This window comes from Cicer arietinum, chromosome 4 (genome assembly GCF_000331145.2).
Source record: "Cicer arietinum cultivar CDC Frontier isolate Library 1 chromosome 4, Cicar.CDCFrontier_v2.0, whole genome shotgun sequence".
In the NCBI taxonomy this organism is placed as follows: domain Eukaryota; kingdom Viridiplantae; phylum Streptophyta; class Magnoliopsida; order Fabales; family Fabaceae; genus Cicer; species Cicer arietinum.
In genome coordinates this window covers 60728363-60752292 of record NC_021163.2, presented here as the reverse complement: position 1 = coordinate 60752292, position 23930 = coordinate 60728363, and the positions used below count along the sequence as shown (strand labels likewise).

General features: G+C 30.2%; 3 protein-coding genes across 5 annotated transcripts; 1 reads left to right on the top strand and 2 right to left on the bottom strand.

Annotated features, from left to right (window-relative positions):
- The first annotated feature begins 2806 nt into the window (after positions 1-2806).
- On the top strand, positions 2807-6326 carry LOC101508043 (chorismate mutase 2). Of its 2 annotated transcripts, XM_004498755.4 has the most exons (6): positions 2807-2967; positions 3208-3409; positions 4864-4950; positions 5050-5193; positions 5384-5476; positions 5742-6326. In XM_004498755.4, the coding sequence occupies exons 2-6, from the start codon at positions 3209-3211 to the stop codon at positions 5973-5975; spliced, it is 759 nt and encodes a 252-aa protein (XP_004498812.1). In that variant the 5' UTR covers positions 2807-2967; position 3208; the 3' UTR covers positions 5976-6326. The 2 variants fall into 2 exon arrangements, with proteins under 2 accessions (XP_004498812.1, XP_004498811.1); XM_004498754.4 differs by lacking the exon at positions 2807-2967 and having other exon boundaries at positions 3131-3409.
- A 1371-nt stretch (positions 6327-7697) lies between these two features.
- Positions 7698-14338, bottom strand: LOC101507714 (small ribosomal subunit protein mS47). 2 transcript variants are annotated; one of them, XM_073366839.1, is made up of 15 exons: positions 13982-14244; positions 13781-13861; positions 13622-13690; positions 13389-13452; positions 12313-12342; positions 12066-12145; positions 10824-10907; positions 10654-10738; positions 10110-10195; positions 9892-10013; positions 9494-9554; positions 8559-8657; positions 8369-8470; positions 8244-8285; positions 7825-8154 (listed from the first exon to the last, which is right to left on the bottom strand). In XM_073366839.1, exons 1-15 carry the CDS (start codon positions 14108-14110, stop codon positions 8035-8037), a joined length of 1254 nt encoding a protein of 417 aa, XP_073222940.1. In that variant the 5' UTR covers positions 14111-14244; the 3' UTR covers positions 7825-8034. The 2 variants fall into 2 exon arrangements, with proteins under 2 accessions (XP_004498810.1, XP_073222940.1); XM_004498753.4 differs by lacking the exon at positions 12313-12342 and having other exon boundaries at positions 7698-8154; positions 13982-14338.
- Positions 14339-14869: 531 nt separating this feature from the next.
- LOC101507404 (phototropic-responsive NPH3 family protein NPY1) lies at positions 14870-19539 on the bottom strand. Its single transcript, XM_004498752.4, has 4 exons — positions 18955-19539; positions 17336-17405; positions 15977-17155; positions 14870-15650 (listed from the first exon to the last, which is right to left on the bottom strand). The coding sequence occupies exons 1-4, from the start codon at positions 19014-19016 to the stop codon at positions 15111-15113; spliced, it is 1851 nt and encodes a 616-aa protein (XP_004498809.1). The 5' UTR covers positions 19017-19539; the 3' UTR covers positions 14870-15110.
- Between the last annotated feature and the right edge of the window lie 4391 nt (positions 19540-23930).

Genomic DNA, 23930 nt, shown 5'->3' with positions numbered 1-23930 from the left:
TATTTTATCTTAACTATAAATTTGATTATTAATTTTGATAATGTAGCTTGAATGATATGATTAAGTAGAAGTCATATCAATATTTAATATTTTAAAATTAAATAAAATAGTTTTTTCTATTGAAATTTAAGTAAAAGATAAAAAATATAAATAAATAATTGGAAATTATAATATCGAGAAGGAAAGTTGAATTCCTTTTATGATAAAACTTTTTTTTTATAAATAATGAGTGTGATTGTTAATGATATTAATTTTTTAAGTTTATTTTAAATATTTTAATTGAGTTTCAAAAATGAAATAGTTTATTTAAAATGTATTGTTTAATTAAAAATTAATAAAATTTGACATGACTTCCACTTAACTATATTAATGATGTCATCTCATCAAGATAGAGACACAAATTACAAGTGGGACAAAATGTCTCAATTTTAAGAAATAGATGGATCAAAATTGCAAAATTAGAAATGAATAGATTAAAATTATGAATCAGTTAAAATAGATAGATTAAAATTGTGAAATGAAAAATAGAGGAACCAAAATTACAAATAAGTTAAAATAATGAGACTAAAAAACTATTTAAACTTATATGGTATATATAAATAATACCAACGGAAGGGCTCGAGACATGCCTACCCCTCCTTAGATTTGTCCTTATTTACTGGATTGCAACGAAAAAAATAATTGAGTTTGAAAAAATAGAAAATAAAAATAAAAAAAGTCTAAATTTCCAACTAATCCTGTTAAAAATAATAAGATACATAGATTGATTCAACGGACTTAATTCGTTTTGTCATCTATAATTTTTTAGTGTAAAATATTTTGTATTGTTAGTTCATCAAAATTATTTAAATATGATAGGAGTGATTTTAAAAGTAATTATAATAAAAAATAAATACTTTTAATTAATAATCTAACGACTGAAATTAGTTCACAATATAAAAAAATTATTTTAATAATCAACCAAAAGAAAAAGCAATCTTACATAAAAGAAACAATAATCAACCAAAAGAAAAAGCAATCTTACATAAAAGTAACAATAATCAACTAAAAAGGGGACGATAATACATAAATTATTTCAGTTGAGTGCACACATTACATGATCATAATAACAAGCAAAAGGCAAGTAATATGATTGAAACATCGAGTGTAGTATACCAAAAGTGATAAATTAATTATACACCTTAATCTACGTTGCTTATAATTGTTTACTACGCGATTCTCGCACCACAAATAGGTCATTATAGAAGATAGTCTAATATTATTTTCACACGAATTTGCACATTGTTTTGAGTTTGAAAAGTTAATACTAAGTATGGCATATTTGTCAAGTTATAAATGTCAACGTCTAGAAGATAAATTTTAAATCTAAGAAAATATGAATTTAATTTCCGCTAGTATCGTTGTAGACAACTATAAATGTATGTGTAAGTTTTCAATGAATCTAAAGTTTTTCTTACTTAGATTGAATTTTATTAATAAAAATAATGTAGACAAATTGTGAAGTAGATATAGATATGTAAATTGTAAAGTAAACGGTTGCAATAAAGAGGCTGAGGTGGGAACGGAATTTCTACCCATCTTTATGCAATAACAAATGCATTAATGACTCTCTATTATGAATGAGAATAGGTTAGGTATTGTAATCATGAGGTTTTTTTTTTTCTTTTTATGAAATGTAATACATGAGTTTTATTCATAAAGTTTGAGTCTCATATTATCTATCATAGATTTACTTTTAAAACATAGTCCTATTTTAATAAAAAATTATCAAATTTAAAAGTTTGTTTAAAAACAATGTATTTTTATGAAATTCTATACCATTATTATTATTTAAGTTTTTAACGAGTAATTTAAGACAAAAAAGGCTTGTGAACTTTTTATAAGCAAATAATAATTAACAGTTATATTAGTTTTTTATATTTAAATTTAGGACTTTATTTTTAAATCTTATTTGGTATTTCTTTAGTTCACCAACTGAATTATTTATATGAAACGTTTTAGAGAATTTTATTTATATTATATTTTATAGTAATATATTTAATTATTTTAGAAAATAATATAGATTAATATACTTAAATTAGTTAAAAAATTACCAAAAACATATAATTTAACATAAAATATAAAATTCAATATATTAATAATAGTAGTAATAAAAATTAAGCTAAATTTAATCTAAAAAAAAATTGACGAATTAATAAGTCAACTAAATATTAAATTTGTCATTTCATCATTAAATATTATATTTTTTTTTTAAATTTCATAAACACTGGAAGATAAGTCATATTAAAACTCCACCTTCCCATATTTCCTCCCTTATAATATCATACCAACATTTAACTACCGGTCATGTCATAATTTCAACTAATGTTTAAGTATTTTTTTAAGAATGAAGTCGACCATTTTAACATATTGAATCAAAAATTGGTCAATCAGTCGATAATTCAATTTCAATTAATTATAAGTTTCTCTAAATTTTCAAATTTTTCAATAAAACCATGATCAGGAGATGAGATCAATTTTTAAAATGATTTAGATAATAAAAATAAAGAAATGGACCAAAATCGTATAGATTAAATAAGAGAGGGATTATCCCATAAATACAGCAAACATAATAGCCGTAAAAAAGTTGGAACATTGAAAGAGTATTAGTTTTGAGTTTTAGAAGAAAGAATAATAGAGGAGCGGGTCCCATACATAACGGTTGGGAAATCTTAAGAGTTAAGAATGATGTTTAATGTGGGACCTACACGGTTGTCTTTGGGATATAACAACCAACCAACCAAACAAACAAAGCACGAATACTTTTTTCCCACTTATCACGTTTCTGCCTCTTCTCCTTATTTCCAATTATTTTATAATATTTATTTATTTACTATACAACATATAACCCTTTCTTTCCTTTTCCTTGCTCCAAAATCTCTCATCCATCCATAATATTTCATTCCACATTCACATTTATTAACTAAGGTATTTTCTCTCTTCCAGCTTTTGACTTTCTCCAATATATTAGATACTCAGCGCTTATTTGACTCTACAATTTCTTAATTACGTTCATTTTTTCATATTTCATTCTACTATATAATGTCTGTATCCTATTATCATTATCATTTTCATAATCACAATCTTGTGTTTTTCAATTACCATCATGATGATTATTCGATTTCAGTTTTTGATTCTTGTGTTGACAATTTCTACTGTGAAAAACAGAATGGCCACAGCAGAATACACGCTTGATTCAGTTAGAAAGGCTTTGGTTAGACAAGAAGATACAATTGTTTTTGCTCTCATTGAAAGAGCCAAGTTCCCTTTCAATTCTCTTACATATGATCATAATTACCTTCAAATCCCTGGTTTTTGTGGCTCATTGGTTGATTTTGTTGTCAATAACACTGAGGGTGTTCAAGCTAAGGTTAATAATTTTATAATTTGTACTATTGCATTATCTCTTCTTGGTTTAGCTATTTTTCATGTCTTGTTTTGTTTTTGGTTTTTCAAGTTATTGTGTTATGATGGTTGTGTTGTGTTTTCTTTGTCACATTAATCAAGTGATTGTCAATGTGTATATTGTAACCCCTTTATGTGTCTTGTTTCAAATGAATTTGGTTGATTCTTAAGATTATTGGTGTATATGTGGATGTTAATTGAGCTAAATTGGTTTTTTGGTCTTAACTCTCCGGTTCTCAAGGTAAAGGGACCCTGATAATCTGGAGTTCAGTTGAGTGGTAAGTAGAGTCTTGACCAGTAATATTGGGCCTAATTGGTTTGAGAAACTATGTCATTGTTTTCCACTTATTCATTCTTCACAAAAATTGTGAAATTAGAAAACGTTTTCCCAGACCAAACAAATCATGAATATGTTGGCTGATAATTTATATGGTAATAATCTAGCATCATAGAACTTAGGAGTTCAGACACATTTTGAATGCAAACTTAGAACATTAAGGGCATGTTTGGATTAGTTTATTTGAACTCATATTTACTGATATATGTACTTGTGAAACTATTTAAGAGAGCTTATGGAAACAACTTATGACATGTTCATAAGTTCTTGAGGATAGTTCATGAAAACAATTTATAGCTAATATCAAAACAGTTTGTTAGAAGCGCTTATCCAATCAGGGCCTAAGAGTCTCCTACAAAGCAATCTTAGTAGCATGCTAACTAACATTGATGTGGCTTATGCTGAGTCCTGATGTTTATGCTGTCATACCAACTTAGGCAGTTAATTGATGTTCATTTTGGATCTTAATTTTAAATTTTTGGGTCATTTTTCTTTCTCTATAAAAGAAATATGGGGATGAAGGGATAAGTCGGTGTTTTAAGTGATTGCAGAATCCATAAATAGTTCTGATTGTTAGGTGTTGAGAATGAGGGGTTTTCTTGATAAGATGATACATTTGTACTACTCTTTCATATGAGATGAAACTTATATAGAACTTTTACATGATTTGGGACCCTTTTGGATAAACAACTTAATTAAGTGCTCATAGCATAAACCCTTATCATATAAGTGCTTATATATAAGCTATTTCTAAAACAAAATATAAAATAAAGTTAAACTATTTTCAATAAGCTACAAACTGTTTTCATAAGCTATCCTGGAAAGTTTATCGAAATAAACTGAAACGGCTTATGAACATGTCATAGTTCTCTCAGACACTCTCACATGTGTTCATGTCATTAGATAAATTCAAATAAATCAGTCCTAAGAAACACTTAGTTTATGATTTTCTGCTTCTGTTATTACTCATTGATCAAGTTTCTTCACCTAGGGATATATGGACTTGAGTGGTTCTTATTTGCTAAGAATAATATTATAGCATTTGAAAGAAATAGTGTGTAAAACAATGTGTTATATTACAGGCTGGAAGATACAAAAATCCAGAAGAGAATCCCTTCTTCCCAGAAAATTTACTATCATCACTTGTGCCATCTTACCCCTTCACACAGGTAATAGTAATTCATTAAAACAGATATGACTTTCCAATTTCCACAGCTCACATAACTTAGGATTAAAATGATTTGTTTTAAAATCAATTTCATCTATAGATTTTGCATCCTGGAGCTGCTTCAATTAACATAAACAAGTCCATATGGAAAATATACTTTCATGACTTGCTTCCCTTGTTGGTTGCTTCGGGCGATGATGGCAACTATGCGCAAACTGCAGCTAGTGATCTCTCATTGTTGCAGGTAAACTTTTCTGTGAAAGCTATTCTAGGAGTATGTTTATTGATGAATTTATGTAGGGCAATCTATATGTCAAAAAAGCAACATCAAATATCATTTTTGTTTTTGTTCATATATCATTGTCCAACTCATAAGAGATTTCCTACATAAACTAGCCTTGGTTCTGAATTTTCATTCAATAAAATATTTGCAGGCCATCTCTAAAAGAGTTCATTATGGAAAGTTTGTAGCTGAAGTGAAATTCAGGGAATCTCCTCAAGACTACGAGCCTTTAATTCGCGCTAAGGTATAACTTGGTTGCAGATTACTAAGCGTTGACAAATTGAGTTCCATCATTCTTATATCTTAATGAATAGTATCAACAAGTTTTGATTAGACTCCACATATTTATTGTCTACCAATTTATGAAAAGAAAGATAGTCAAATAATATTAAAAGTTTCACATTATAATGTCATAAAATTTTAAAATGAGAGCATCCTTTTGCACTAAATGACAATTTAGTCCTTAGTGTTTATGCTACTTGGATTTCTAGCTAAAATGCGACTTGCAGGACACAGAAGGGTTGATGAAATTGTTGACATTTAAGAGCGTTGAAGAGATGGTGAAGAAGAGAGTTGAAAAGAAGGCAGTGGTATTTGGGCAGGAAATAAGCCTTAACAGCAATGATGACAAGAAGGGTAAAAGCAAGTTTGATCCATCAGTGGCTTCTCAATTGTATGAGAAATGGGTAATACCTCTTACTAAGGAGGTTCAGGTTGAGTACCTATTGCGCCGTCTCGATTGAAGACAATATTTCACTGTAATTAGAAGGAAGGAAGAAACATATGATATCATTGTTCAAAAGCATTATGTTGTCCTTAATTGCCAATTTATTGTAACCCATGATGATGACTTAGAAAATAATATTTGCAGCTTTGATAAAATGAACGAGAGAGGGAGAATTTTAATAGACAGGGAGGAATGTAATGAGATATCTTATTTGGTTTTAGAAGAAGGGAGAGAAAAAATTTCAATGGAGGGAAATGCTAACTAAAATTTCAATCATTTGAAATTTTAGTCAAATAAACAATGTGTGTATGACCTTATCACATGGGCTCATATTTCCTATAATCAAGGATTGACCTATTTGACACAATTATGCGAATAGAACTATAAGATCAAGATTTTACGATTCACATTTTGATTTTATGAATAAAATTCAAAATACAAAGTCATAATATGACATGTCTTGATCTTAATCAAACTGTCAAAATCAATTATTGTTTGAATGGAGAGAATATCAATCCCTCCTATGTAGGAACAAAAACACAACCTTACGAATACAATAAGTTTATGTTGTGCCTTATTCTTTGATCAACGTCTTAAAGCACATGTTATCATGTACAATAGTTGACACAAGACATACATTGCATCATGAGAAATTGGAACGTGGATCACAAATAAAGTGTCATTAAAAGTGTGGGTTAGACTTTTAGTACTATAACTCAATTAAAGTGTAGAAAATAGACATTTTGCATAAGATTGATTGATTAAGTAAATCTTGCAAATCAAGCAATCTTTATTTGTGTAATAATACAAACAAACAAACAAAAAGTAACCAATTGTGATTGATACAAATGGATTGACCTTCCACTCACACTTGTTGTAAATCTAATTCAAGTCTAGAATTTTTCAATTGATTAATTATATATAAATTTTATTGTAAATCTTCGTTTAAGTTTATAATTCTTCCTAATCTTGCATGGAGTATGATTCTCCTAATAAAAAATTTATCATAAAAGAAATACAGTTTTGTCTTCACTAAACCCTTAATTCAATTGTCAAAAGATTATGAGATCATTATAATTGGTTAGATTGATTCTCTACATATTTTTGTTTTCAAGATATTTTCTTATAAATAAAGTTATTGCCAAATCAATCCTTTAAGAAATGGCCTAGCTTGCCACTTGTCATAAAATTATATTATTTGACTTGCATTATGGAAATAGAACAAAATTATCTAAATTATCTGTTATTTATATTTCTGTTCAATTACAATTCAACACAAAGATTATGTCTATGATAATAATAACAACACATATATAATTAAACTCTTCATCTTAATTTACTAGACTTATTTATTATCTAAATAGAGCTCTTAAAAATTTAAAAACATAATTAACAGTTACACGGTGTCAAACATTATATAGTCTCTATCAAATATTATATAGTCTCGGAAAGGAATTTAGATCCTCCACAACATTTATCAGTATGGTGAAGTTTGTTGGATATTGTATGAAGGTAGATTTGAAACTTCAATTTTTTTAAGGCTTTCGAGTATCTTTTTTAGTGAATGTAAAAAATTAAGTGTAAATTATGATAAGTTTTTAATTTTATCTTAGAAGAAACAGTAAATTCTACTATAATTAGCTCGCAACTGCGAAGTTCCGAGTTCGCACCAGGAACAAAACGTCTAACCTAATAATATCAGCATTTGCCAATTGAAATAGAGCTTAAGAACAAATCATAAAAAGTTAAAAGCATTCATTTTGATCAATTTCAAGCGAAAGTAATTTACTTGTTAAAAGAACATAGAACAATAAACTATTCATGATACAAATCAGAAATAGCTAACAAATTGACACACTGGCGAGTGAGCAAATTGGATAATCTACATTTTGAAGAAAGCCTGGGAATAATTTAAACCCACCCTCCCCACCTAAAATAAAAGTGCGACTTCTAAATTTTTCAGCTGTTACAACAAAGATATATGAAATACTGTATTCAATGAAATTAGAAAATAGATTATAACTTATTTGTCTTAATCTTGCTAGTGACAAGCATTGATGGGAAGGATGCCTGTTTCACATGTAAGGTTCTCTCAATGCCGTAGGCAACACCAGTTCAGGCTCAAGTTCGTCAAACGGCAAGAAATGTTGTTCAACCATGTCCTCTGATACTTCTTTTAAACTAGGTGGATCCCACTGCAAATTTGGGAATAAAACGTTTCAGATTAAGAGAAAAGTGGGAGTTACTGAATTCATAGATGTATAGATTCTTAGACAATAGATACCTTGGGTGCGAAATCTTTATCTACCATTCGTGCTCGAACCCCCTGCATAAACAACAGGTCATGTGAAATCATAGAAACAAATTTAAGTTGTTCGTTATGGAAAATACGCAAAGAAAAATTATTACCTCAAAGAAGTCAGAGGAAACATGCTTGGAAATTCCCCGAACAGATATGCGGTACTCGCGTACAAGACACTGATCAAGAGTTTCAAATCTACCTTCACGTATCTAAATTCAGAAGCAGAGGTCAAGGAAGAAGAAGAAGAAAAACATCTTGAATAGGAAATAAACAAACATTCAAGGGAGGTGCACTTACAGATCTTAAAATAACTTTCAAACTCAATGGGGAGGCTTCTCTTATTTTCCTGAGAGTTGTCAAACACCATTGATCGCAAGTCTCAGCTGCCTCTTTCTCCTGACAGAATAACATTTCATTTTGAAGGAAAGACATACTATCAAAAAGTGAAGAAATTAAGCCCCAGATGATAGAAAACACAAACAATGCTCCAAATCTGCTTATTCATACAAAATCTGAAATATTTAGTTCAGTAGTTCACAGCCTATTTTTTCTGTCTACTAAATTTGTTTCCTTTGATAAGAATATATGAAGATAAGGATATAAAGTAAGTAGCTTTTCACCACATAGTCTCAGTATTGTATTAGACTGTCAATCAATACTAAGTGCTTTTCTTCTGCTAAAACCCAAAGTGTTTAGTCCACTGCCTATTCTTTTGTCAGTATTTTTTATGTTGGAGAGGTGTACTAAGTACTTCCTCTCAACTGGAGACTGATACATAACTAAGGATCAGATATTTCCCATTTTGGATGATATTATGGTGATTTCAGGTAAGCTGCTACATACAAGTTATGATGTTCAGTAGAAACTACGAAAAGTCACAACTTCTATAGATACACTACTCTAGAATAAAATATAAGTAAAAATGGTAACTGAAAAATGGATGTATCTTATCTTAAATTAAGACGAGATACATCAACTTTTTAGTTGCCATTTTTTATTATATTTCATTCCAGAGGAAATACAAGCTTTGATTTTGATAACTTACAAATAGTTTTGAATAAAGTTTCTCAACAAAATACCTACTTTCATAAAAATTAGATGGTGGAAAAGATATATGAGGTCGGCAGTAGCAATCCAATAAATTAAAGATAGTCTCATAATTGCATTTCAATGCAGGTCAAGATATGAAATTTTTCTTCAGATGACAGATCATGTACAAATATAATGCTTACCAAAGCTTCAACAATTTCCTCCACTGTATCATGACAGAAACATTTATCTATGGTATCAATCCTGAGCAAAAATGAGAATAACAATCAGAAGCAGAAAATTATGGCAATTAGGCCAACTTATGAAACCAAATAACAGGGCTCTATCTTCCAGTAGAAAAATGTGCAATGACTATGACATTTTTAAAAAATTTCTGTTGTTTCAGTTTTATCACAACAACAAATTAGAAATAACATTTCAGGTAGTAGATAACATTTTAAGAAAGTAGGATTCCTCAATGAGTTAAAACTTAAAAACATATGATTGTGATCCATAAGGATATAACAGAGCTATAATGAAACTATATCGTTATAAAAGTCATGGACCAAAAGGAAATGAGGGTGTTTTGATGCAACATTACTTGTGAAGGACACCACTTCGGTCAGGATAAACAAGATCAGCATATTGTGAAAGGGATTCCTCTACAATAGATGGATCGTCTGTGACCAGTTTACCAAGGCGTTCTTCAAGCATGGCCAGCCTCTTCAGGGGAAGCCAAATCATGTAAGAAACAGAAAACTGACCAACACAAACAGTACAAAAAAGTAAAAGAGCAAAGAGAAGAACTGAAAAACATACTGCATTTAGTGAATAATGTGTAGCAAGGCGGCAGGCAATCATTTCTACACCATCAAGCTTATCTCCTGTAAGGGCCAAATATTCCCCTGCATAGCACAGTATAAAATAAATAATCTTGTGTGCATCATTTTCTGGTTTGCAATGGAAATAATAAGTACACCGGTGAAAATAAAATACTTAAATCATGAATACCAGCACTGCTTTTGCCAGTATATGATTGTATAGCTAAAAATATTCAGCAGAAACCTTTTATGTTGAGGATCATTATGCTATGCAGCGGATTGGGAGAAGACCAGAAATTCAGTCTGGAGTTTGGATCATTTAAAGTTGTAGATTGGAGGACTGTTAATGTTTAGTTTGGAATTTGACATCAAGAGGAGACAAAAACTACAAGAATGTTTGCAAGGTTGTCAAACTCGATAGTCATTGTTAAATCCTGAAGTCTTCATAGAATTTTGGCTCATTAAAATTTACTTAGTTTGCAAGTTATTCTTTTTCTTTGCAGGAGGCCAGCACTCAAGTAGCATGAAAAAGTTTACATTACCTAAGTAGCCAGGTAGACGAGACAAAAGGTAAGAAGCTCCGGCATCAGGGTGGAAACCTATTTGAGCCTCTGGGTGAGAAAAAATCTGCAAAGTTTAAACAGAAAAAGGTTTAGTTTCCTGAATTTACAAAACATGGATATAAAAAATAACTGAGTTTCAAGTCACATACAGTTTTATCAGTCACCACACGGAACATCCCTGGAAGAGAAATTCCAGATCCACAGCCCATTGTCCTTCCGTTCAAAATAGAAACCTGCAAAAGTGCCCAATAAATCTTCATACAGGTTCTGAAAAAACTTTCATGGTAAACAAAAGCAGTAAAATCAAATAAAATATAAAAAAATCGTAAAATAGAAGAGCAATTTGTTAGAATTCATTTCATTATGCAGCTACATAATTCTTGAGTGTAAACACAAACAAATGCTGATATGAATAAAGTTACTAGCCTTACCACCTTGCTAGTTGCTTTAAAACTTAAATACTAAAAATTGAATAAAAGTATTTTAAATTTCATCTTATTGTAAACTAATATATCTATTTTAAGAGAATTTTGATTCAGACTCTCTTATCATCTACTCTTTTTTCCCTCTCATGTATGCCATATGATAATGCTATAGAAGCCAACTCTTGCATATGGAGGTGCCATTAATCTACTGAAAATTCTCTCCAATCAGGTGAACATGGTTTGTTCACACAATTTTTCCACCGTTGAAAATATAATAGTTTCTCTGGGAAAATTATTCTGTAGACAAGGTGTAACATAGTTTTAGCTCTGACCAATAGATTTTGGACATCTTTATTCAGCAATAGTTAAATTAACTACCAGTTTATATTCGTCCAATACACATTATATGAATAAATGAATATCTCATAAGGTTGGAAGGCAAAAATGAGAAGAAACTGTAGAAGGGAAATGATCCCAGTCTACCTCAGAGCCAAGCTCCTCAGAGAAGGAGAAAACCTCTCTGCCTAACCATAAATGGTTCACGAAAATATTCTTCATAATCACCCACAATTCACTCACCTTACTATTTATACTAATAAGGCATAACAACTTGCCAACTAAGCCTCCTACCCCACTCATTATTTACCCTATATTCTTACCACACTCTTTATCACATAATATCCCTTTTTTACTTATGACCTCTACTCGGGTCTCTATCAGGGTAACACTTGCTTACCCACTTCTTCAGGGGAAATGCAAGTGAAAGAATCCCCCCATTGAGAACAAATCAATATTTGGAGCCACAGTAGGCTATATAATGCATAAATCATCAATATCATCTTAAAGAAAACTAACTACTTAATCTGAATCAGAAATCACATTTAGCATGATATGTAAATCTTATGATAAATAAGAGTAATACAGTATCATCTCAAACAAAAATGCTTGCTATGATCCAATACTTACATGTGGTTTAAGATATGTCCCTTGAAGATATACAAATGAATATAATGTTTTGAAAAACTCTTTAGCTTCTTCAGCTTGTCCTGTTCATAATAAACATAAAAACATCATAATCAGTGACTGCAAGAAACATCTAAAGTGGAAGGAGCACCATTCATCTAGTAAGAGATGAATGCAAAATTTGCCACTGATGATGAAGCAAATGAAAAAAAAAAATGAAAACTGAACTAACAAATAATTAGAGTCCTACCTAGTAAAGACTGTTTTATCTGCAAACCATCTGATCATAATTCATAAATAATGTGTGAAAATAAGAATATATTAAGCAAATTTTTATCTAAATAACGGTCAGCCAATTTATTACTGCATATGCAGCATACATGGGGTTGGACGAACACTTCAGATAAAGTTTAGAAAGGATTTAGAAGGTTTAGTTCATGACATGCCATTGCGAGAAAAGTTTTGTCTAGGAGGTGATCTAATCAACATGTGAGGAGGGAATATAGAGGATACAAGGGTTTTGCATAGTGTTTTGATCTAAATGGAGCAAATGCAGTGGATAAAACTATTCTAAATTTATAGCACTCGATTTCGCAATACCTCATACAAAGAAGTGCACCCATTTGTGGGATGAACTGACTAAAGAGACACCCAATGAATCAAGAGTTTTGGATCATAAGGTATTCTTGAGGTGTAACACAAGCATGTGACATAGATTAATTAATTAACATTGAATAGGAGTGTAATAAATTGTGGTCTTTGTAAAGGAAATGCTGAAAATTGACATTAACATAGGGTAACTAAGAAAGATGCTAAGAAGGTACTAACCGAAGCGTAGAAAATAAGTCAACTACTAGGGTTATACCAATTGTTAGACACCAAGGTTACAAAGAGAAATATCAACAATCTAGCTAGAGTCTAAATAAGATAATTATGGACTGAATCTGTGTTGTTTCCTAATATGTAATTACAAATCCCTGTATTTATAGCTCTTAAGTATATAAAATATCCTCCACTGTGTAATTAACACGCATGGATTCTATCATATGTCTCTCCTTTCTTTCCTCTCAAGTACACAACCCAATACATAAAGCAAATTTTAGAAAAGGTACTAAATCAACCCTTGTGTTATAGTTAAATTAGAAGATGAAATGTACAACTTAAAATGCAACATGTTTTATCTAAAAAATAGAAAAAAATAAATGATGACATATTCACTTATAAAATTATTGGCATGAAATTGATGTATCTGCTTGAAAGATTGAGAGTAAAAACCATAATGTACTTGTTATGTGTTAATCAATAAAATTTTAAAATGCAACACACCTTCATTAAGCGAGTGATACAGCCTAACAACATCTGCACCAGAACAAAAAGCTTTGCCTCTAGCCTTCAAAACATTCAAGCCAGAAACTCATACTCAAAAAAAAAAAAATGAATATTACAGAAATTATATCACTAGTCACTACATTACATAAAAAATTAAAAACTATATAACATCATTACATTCCTTAGTTCGGTACAACTAATTGACGTGAAAAACGACAGTAATATAATACCTTCATTAAAACAAAGCCAATGTCAGAGTTTTCTTCCCACGAATCATAAAGTCTCTTCAACCTAGCAACCTACGAAAATCCAAAACGACTTGGCGTTTAACTAAAACGAATGAACTCAAAACGCGCAACGAAACATGAAGGAATAGGAAAATGCCGTACCATTGAAGTAGTGAGCGCGTTCATAGAAGTTGGCCTGTTGAGAATTGCTGCACGTGATTTCGCTCTTCCTTCAACCAAAATCTAAAACCAAATAACAAAATCATGAAATGAATTGAACATAAATTTCATAATAATATTAATAATAGTAGCAAAAACAATAATGATGACGATGATGATATGTGGGAGCATGAGAAAAGTGACCTGGTTTTGGGAATCATCGTCGTCCTCGCGTTCAGCGTAATTTGGTTGAGCAGAGAAAGCGCGACGATGAGAACAGAGCGTGCGAGATGAGAATGTAGTTTGAGGAAGCAGAGCTTTGAATCTCTGCATCTTCGATTTTTCTTTTTATGGTTTATAGTTTTATGAGTTTTTAGCTTGCAGAGAAGGTGTTTGATGTTTGGACTTTGGAGGGTGCTTCGAAATGAAGCTGGAGCTGAGAGTGTGTAACTGTGATGAGTGCGCGTCTTAACTCTCAAGTTGAAGAAATGGTTTCCATAGGAAGCAAATTGGGCCCGTTAGGGGTTAGAACGGACACTTCTGATTGCAGCCAAATCATTCTTACTACATACTTTTCGTGAACCCATATATACATTTTGCACCCATTGGTTTTTTTATTTATACCTCTCTCACAGTAACACTCCTCCTATTTTGTATTTGGAAATCATAATTTCATTCTATATTTTTTCAATTCAATTTATCGCTTCAATTATCATATTTGTTTAGGGTTTAAAAAAATAACAGCGTTTAATTTTTGCATTGTCACTGTAAAAAATTATACAACATCACAACTATCTATTAGTGTAATTTTTAAGTTATCGTTGTTAAAATCAAATCTGCGTAATCTTTTAAGTTTTCATTATTAAAATCAAAATTATGAGATTAGCCGTGATTCTTTGACAAATCCACCCCAAAAAATAGGGATACTTCACCGTAAAATTCTATATCATATTCATTTCTGTTTCAGCATTAAGTTTTTAGAATACACTAAACATAATCTTGGAATTCAATTTCCCAAAACCAAGATAAATCATTACTTGAACTTGTGACTTGGCTTGGATTTAAATTCAGTCATTGAAAAAGTTTAGCATGGAATAAAATCTAAGGATCCCTACCAATTTCATGATTACTTGGGATGTAAGATCTTACACTAGCGAAAGAAACCACATACACAAGGCACAAAAATGTCACTACATGCTAGTGAGACCATAATCATGATTAGTAATCATTACATGCATGCATGCATTGCAAACACAAGATTAAACATCCTACCACTTTACACTTCAAAGCAACTTCAATATTCTTCACCTTCCAAATGATTTTACATAATTCCCTAAGAGATAGAATATCGTCGGTGTCTTAACGATGAACCAGAAGATTTGGTATCTCCGGCAACTACCGAAGTCGGGCTATTAGAACTCCCTGAAGTCTCCGGGCTCCTATTCCCTCCTTGTCCTTTACCAACATTCCATAACTTATCAAATATTCGTCTTGACCGAGACGGAAGCAACTGCACGCCACTTCTGCTGTTTTTGCTACTCTTCTTATTCAATTTCACACTCCTACGAAACTCATCATCTTTAATCTTCAAGTGACTCATTTGGCCGTTGAGAGAATGGCAGCTTTTTCCTAAAGATCTCTCACACTCATCGTCTCCATTAATCAGTGCACGCGGAGGATCGCGTAGACTGTTGGCAAATGCTCGGTTGCTGGCTGCGGCACTAACCTGTTCAAAATACAGAACCTGCACTACAACTCTAAGGGGTAGATGTTCGTTCTGTGCAGCGTGCGCTGACGCATCCGCAGTCAGTTTCTTGACATCCATTAGACCGCAAACATTCTTCTTTTCAGATTTTGTCAAACTTGGGTGCTCCTGAAAATAATAAACACAACTGAATATTATGAAGAATCCCGATTCACAATAATGAATCTCAATTCATTCTAGTGAATCATAGTCTAAACTTCGTGTAGTCAGCCAGTCAACTTAGTATTGCTAGCCACTTTTCTTATGTCATTATATTTATGACTTGAATCCTGAATTGGTAATGTATCATTCATTCATAATAAGATTTTGATTCTCGATACAGTGAATAGATCTTTCAATCCATAACTTGAATCTCAATTGGATAACCATGGTAACAAAAAAATACAATAGAAAACAAAGAAATGAAAACATCTTCTTCAAGGTAACAATCATACCTTCAAGTAGATGTTGATAGCTCGGTACAGTCCATCATGATTTGGCCTAGCAAACTCAGGAATTGACTGTGACAAATCAACAAAACTAGAGAGGCTGAGATTCGAATCATGTGCGATTTCGCCAAGATAACTATCCACCAACTTGCCAACATTCAATATCGCCCTATTGCCTAAAATAGATTCACCAAATACTTTATCTTTCTTGTCCACAACATCCATATCGCGGATTTTCTTTTCATTAGTCATGTACCGATTCAAAAGATCTTGCACCAAATCAATATCATAAATTGTAACCTGAGGAGACCTTGCTGGAATCAGTAAATCTTTGACAGAAGCCTCATACAATTTTAGGCTAATGCTCTTGATTAATTCTTCTCTGGATGATTCATCGGCTTCAACTAGTATGGCCACTTTCAATAGTTTCATCAAGAAACTGCAAGAACAGCCGACACCGTTATCACACGGCAATAAACAAACAATTGTTTCTACCAGAGATTTGTTTCTCCTGGCATGAGCATCGGAAACCAATGCATCGACAGAATCAGGCAACCATCTAACTGCATAGGTTTTCAGCGCCTCACCAATCACAACACTGTCCATTCTTCCCTTTGATTTAACAGTAATCATTACGCGTTTATAAAGATCAATATCCAGCTCGCATATATCTTCAACCCACCAATCCTTCGGAACAGGCTCAATCTTCTCTTTCAATGATATCTTGTCCTCGGCAATTTTATCAGCTTGTGTTAATTTCCGGTTGTAAGTGTAAGACCAAGTGATGTTCATCGGGTCCACAGAAGTTTTAGAAGCTATGGAATCTATGCATCTCCCAATGATCTTTAGATCCTCGGACCATGGAAGAAGAGATTTAGCAGTTTGGAGAACAATGATAGAATCCTTCCAGCTACGAAAGATACTCGAAGTAAGAAACACATCAATTTTAAAAATCAAGTTTCCTCTATCGACATCCTCGGTCATCTCAAGGTACTCGGATGCACATCGAGCAGCCACGACATTGTAAGCATTTAAAGTAACAGTCATTCCATAGCAGAACTTCGCACATATTTCAAAGGCCTTGGGACCACCAGGGAAATCATCCAAGTAAATTTCATCTGAATTATCTTCATTAGCCTTCGACACCAACTTCTGTAAGCGATTGCTCTTCAACAGTAAAGGAAACTGCAACACATGAAAAGTAAAAATCAATTAAAAAGAGGAAACAAAAAGTTTAGTAGAAAATAAGGGAGCTTGGTCTAATTTTTCCACACAAAGGTGATAATGTAACTATCACTAAATTAAATAATGTGCATTTTCTTATTTAATAGCAAAACAAAACAAGGATGCTGAAAAAGTATATACCTTGTGAAGGTCAAACTTAACTTCACCAACAGTTATGATAATATCTGTAGCTAATTCAGATGATATGTACCTGCATAAATTGGAAATGAATTGTAATTTTATAAAGAAGGGCAAATTATTCAAGTAAAGATGGAAGATGATAGCCACACAATGTGAGCATGCAAATTTCACGTCACAGCAACACAATGATTTTATGAAATAAGCAGACAAAAGGAATAATGATTTATGTTTTTCACTATATTCACAGATACATCACATCATGTAACAAAACTATAATGTGTACGTTTGGTATTACGGTGATTTTCCGAAAGCACGATGAGTCGCCGTGATTTTGTAAAAACTACAAGTTGTAGCTTTTGCAAAATCACAGTGACTCACCGTGATTATGATAAACCCATCATGATACCAAGCATGCACTCTTAGCTGCAACTAAATAGCTCTAAAGGAAAAACTTGATCACATGACAAAGAAAGAAGAAATAACATCTTAAAATATTATTTGACATAAGTTTAAATTATGGGATTAGTAAATCGTGCAATTCTATTTGTCTCAAATATAAAGAAACCTCAATAAAAGAAGAGAAAACAACACACTAACACCTCCCCCACTAAAATGACTAACTACAGGCAAAACTAAATTAATAATTTAGAATTCAATATACCTCTTAAGTGACGAGCTCACTTTAGAGTGTAAAAGTAAATAATATCGATCATTAATGAATGATAAATCAATAATAGATATTACACGAACATGCATAACAAAGCATTGGTGTGTTCAAAATTTCAAATATCAACCCTTGATTTTCTAACTATACTCATCAACTATACTTTAAAGGAGTCAAATCCAATAATTATTTAATATACACTGACCAAATGCGGTTCTTACTTCTCAGATGAATACATGCATGTAGCACATGATTAATTTCTAACAGGCTGAAAATCTACCAACCATAATATTTATAAAATAATCTATTCACAAGTGAATTCTATATACATACCAAAAGTTGATAGTGATAATCTAAGCACTCCAGTGGAAGTCACATGCTTAAAAGTTAAAACTAATGATACATATAGAAAAACATATAAAAGATAAATATAATAAAACCATTAATATTGTTCCAAAATAGACTTTGCAAACTGGCATGATTTAAAATGTTGAATAGCCCATACTCCATACTACTTATACACTATTTGGACCACAAAAACTCATCAAGAAGAGTTTCACAATTTGAAGGGTGGACCACTTCCACCTCCAATTAAATCTCTCTCTCTCTCTCTCTCTATCCCTTTACAGAGACAAGCAATAATAGAATATTGAAACTATTTCAGTGCTTTTTTGCAGGCAATATGAAAAATGGGTTTCTTTTGAAGGCATCCAAGAATGAATCTTTAACTAGCAGGGTTTCAACAAACACTAAATAATGCTGAAAAGAAAAAGAAAAATACTATTAAGTAACAGAAAAATAGTAACAAACATTTACTATTTAACTGTGAGAGAAGAAACACTAAGAAGTAACAATGCAGTAAAAAAAAAAGATGAAATAGAAGAAGCAAACAAGAAGAGAGTTAGTTATTAGCAGAAAAAGAAGAAAGAAACAAAATAGAAGAAGAACATCGAACCTGACAAATTTTCCATCAGATTGAAGTGAATCAGGCTTGGAACCTAACTTCATAAACTTCATTTTCGTTTTTTTCTTTCTCTCCTGAAAACGACAAGGTAGGTCCGCGTTTAATCTGAAGTAAGCTATTGGAATAGAAGAAAGCGAGAGAGTAGTTGAAGGTGGTGTATTAGTAAGAAAGTTGAAGAAGAGAATGAAAAAGTATTAAAAAAAAAAAGAGAGAGAGAAAACGTGTAAGAGAATGGAAGGGAATGAATGCGGTAATTAATTTAGTGGGTGCATGGAGAAAGAGGAGAGAGAGAGAGAGAAATGGTGGCCGCCTTTATTCATGGTGATGGTGATGCGGAGAGTGAAGTTAGAAGATTATGGTTGGTTGAGGCGCAAATCTCAAGAGACTCTCTCTCTCTTTCTCTCTCTCTCTATCTCTGATGTTTCTTTCTTCTATTCTGTATTCTGAGACAAACACACTTTCTCTGCGACGTGAATCATGATCGTTTTCTACCTCTGACGCCTTTGTCTCTCCAACCCTCTTTTCTTTTTATAACCTTTTTTTTAATTCACTCTTAAACCATCTCTATGCAATACTTCACTTTTTTTCTTATGCAACAAAATCTGCACGTTCCTATTTTATTTAATGTCATACACAACAATAAGAGACTCGTCAAAATAATTATTCTTTTTATTATTTTATTTATTAAAAGGAAATCTGAATAAGGTTTTTAATCTCCGACTAATTTTAAGTTTATATGCAAAATGTTTAATAAGTTTGCATGAAGGTTATTATTATTAATAATGTGAAAATGTAACCAATTAACTATATACCATTTCTATATCTCACCGAGTCACCAACATCAGAGTTTCCATTGGTGCAGTCATCAATATTAAAAATCGAAACATTTTTGTAAGATTTATGTCAATACACCATCCTAAGTAGGAATGATACTTGGTAGAGTTTGGGTAGAGTATTATACTATCCGATTTAAAAAAATATTCATACTCGTAACTATATTTTTTTGAGTATAAACTTTAATAATATTCATACTCGTAACTATATTTTTTTGAGTATAAACTTTAATATTCACATTTTTACTTTTTGGATATCTAAATGTTCGTACTTATATTCATTACACATATTTTAACTATAATAGATCGATAAATAAATGATATTATTGTAATTCAAATGTTTTAAATTCAAACATAAAGTATTATAAATCAAAATATTTTCTAACTCAAAATATTTCAAATGAACAATCGTTACAATGCACATTCAAATATCCATCATAATACTTTATGAAGTTGCAAATCATACGATAATATTATTCAAGATGTATAAAAACTATTAATAGAAAGTTGCATGTATAATTATAAAGTCAAGATTAATGAGACATAACTTTTAGTTATAAAGTCACAATTATTTACCTATTCGTCAAAATCAAATTCTTAAAAAGTTTGCAAACGTTTATCTTTCAATTATAAATATTGTAGTGGTCTAAAACATAAAAGAAAACCCTAAACCCTAAAACATAAAAGAAAAAAAATTAATTAAACTAAACACTAATATAATAATAAATAAATAATTTATATAAGTGTGGATGTGGGGGGCAGGATAGGTACTATAGTACCCGCATGTAATTATTCATCTTCGTACTTATATTCATTATACGAATCTTTATCTTATCCATCGTAGATTTTTTTTTATAGATATACACTAAGTCTGAATCTAATTGTCATCCTTAATCATAAACTATCTTTTATAAGTATGACCTGATTAATAATTTATAAGTTTAGATAATGAATTGTTGAAATAAAATCTCGCTATATAAATATAAAATATACGCATATAGATAAAAATAGGACATTTGCCCATATATGTAAGACATCTTCGATTAATGAATAAAAAATAAAAGATCACGTTTAATTTAGTCAATAATGCACATTCTTTTGGGTATTTTTTCTCACTACCCTGTTTTTGAAAAAAAAAAACACACAAATGCCCTCATTTCAAATTAATCTACCAAAATGTCCCCTTTTTTTTCAATGTTACAAGTCGCCATTTGGAATGGCGACTTCCTTAAGGAAGGTCAACTTGCAAATTGCGACTTCCCACTTGATTTTTTTTAAAAAAAAAATTAATTTTTTTTTTATTTTTAGTAGGAAATCGCCATTTGGAAGTTGACCTTCCTTAAGGAAGTCGCCATTCCAAATGGCAACTTGTAACATTGAAAAAAAAAAGGACATTTTGGTAGATTAATTTGAAATGGGGGTATTTGTGTGTTTTTTTTAAAAAAACAGGATAGTAAAAAAAAACTCCATTCTTTTTCCAAAACAACCTTTCAATTATTAAGATAAATAGGTAGTTGGTATTTGAATTATTTATATTTACTAATAATTATTTTTTTGAAAAATTACTTGATTGCATATTTGATTTTCATATTTTAATTGGTTATTGAAATTTGTCCTCCTATTTTAATATTTTTAGTTTGGTTTTTTTCTTAAATTTTTTACTAAAAAATAGTGATGATATTAAAAAGAAAAACTTAAAAATTCATTTTCAACTTCATAAATTATTTACTTTTGTAATATAATTAATAATAAATAAATAATTAATCTATATGAATTATTCAACTTCATCAAATTATATGCTACATCAATTAAAACGTGTCAACATCTCCTTTTTGCGTCTAAAAATTTAAGGGAGCAGCTAAAATAGAAGAAAAAATAAATGGAGGAGCAATTCTAATAATATGTGATAATAGGAAAATCAAAACTATAATTGAATCAAAAATAATGAATACTTATTGTAATTTGAAAATAATTTATATAAAATCACAAAATTTTTTACAAGAGAATCTTACATATAGCAATAAACCTAATATTACTACTAGCTAACAATTGTCCTAAAAGCATCTTCGATGAGGTTTTGTAACCCAATAGGAAGCATTGTGTTTTAGGTACTTCCATTTAAGATGAAATGAAATAGTGACTATTGAGAGAAAAGTGACTCTACAAGCACTTTGTCTCCACTTTCTGCGAAGTTTACTTAACAAAATATATTATATACATGAATGTTGTTCATATGTAATTATATAAAATTGTTAATGATATTCATTTAATAAACTTTTTGAAGTGTTGACTAGGAGGTATAGTGTTTAAGTACTACTAATACTAAAAAGTTATAAATAAGTGATGTGTAACTATGCAAACCACTAATACAACTAACTAAAAATATACCTTTGTGAATACTCTGAGAACAGTAAAAAAAAAATTAAAAATAGGTATGTAAATCTACGATTTTTTACTAATGTTGATGTTGTAAAGTTGAAAAAATTTCACAATTGATTTAAGTTCGAATTTTGATCTCCACTTTGCATGTGTAAGTTTTTAGTGGTGTTTATCACTTTGTCTACGAATAAAAAGTAAAAGACTTAAATACACTTTTAATCTCTCTATTTTATTTAAAATTAATTTTTAATCCCTGTATTTTTTAAATCGTAATTTTAGTCTCTGAAATTTTTTTGATCTCTCTATTTTTCATGATGCGGTATGCTCATTAATGATATGATAGTGATGTGTCACAACTGAATTGAATAAAATAGAATAATGTTCAAAATTATTCTTTTTTTCTTTTTAAATCTTTGTTTACATTGTTACTAACGAATCTGATCGTAATAGATATTAATTATAAGAAAATGGATATTAAATAATAAAATGAATTCAATTTAGTTGTATCACATCGATATCATATCATAATTGAGCATGAAATAGCATAAAAATGGAGGTGAGACCAATAAAATCCATCAAGTTTTATAACAGAAGGATCAATAACGTTTGTTTTAGAAATATGAGACTAAAATTATATTTAAGTCAAAATAAAAATTGCAATGAAAGAAAAAATAAATTTTAAAATGTTAAATGTACAAGAATTTTGAGAATTTAAACTTTTAGTTATTTGAATTTTTATAAAACATGGAAATTTTGATTTTCTTTTTCATTTGTAAATTTTAGTTTACATCTCATTTTAGTCATCACATAATATATGGAACAAAAGTTAATATATAAAATAACATAATTTGTAGTCCTTTGTAATTGAGAAAATTGAGACACATTACCAATAAAAACTATAATTAAATTGTATATTTTATGTGAATTTTAAATGGACTGCGTAGCATTAACGGTGTTAATGAAAAGCAATTTTGCATTGTAATGAAAAAGAAGGACAAGATAATCCCTAAGTTTTCAAAAGGAAAAAAATCAAAAGAGATAAATTAAAATGAATTTTTTTAAAGACATACAAGAGATATGTGAACATTTCTCATACTAATGCCATTTAAATTACTTTCACTCCCACATATGTCATGTTTTGAAGTTCATGGGATAATTTTTATCATGTTTAGAGGCGAAGTATGAAATAATTATATAATTTGCTTGTTCAAAGATTTTAATTTTTTCTGTAATTAAATATCCCAAATATAACTATTTGCATAGAAAATAATATTAATTTATTTAAATTAAAATATTATATCAATTCAAAATAATATAATAGTATACAACGATAATATATCTACAAATTTAATAAAATTAAAGTGATCAAAATATTCATGTATTTAGATTTGTAATGATAACAACGTTGAAGTTATTGATTGAATATCTTTATATTAGATCAAAGTAAATCTATAAATTTGAACAAAATAAACATTGCAACAAGATGAGAAAATCAAATGTTGTATTTAATTGACGAGATAAAAGAAAAAGTAACAATTTATATAATAATCATTTATTTAAATAAAAGAATAAAAAATATACAGATAAATGATTTGAAACTAAAAAAAAAATTATAAATCATTTATCTTCTATGTAAATAAGACAAAAGTAAATACAAATTAGAGAGTCAAACCCAATTTCTCCAAATATGCCTATTATAGAAAGTAAATTACTATTATCTTAAAAACACATGGTCTGTTAGAGTCAGAAAGAGTG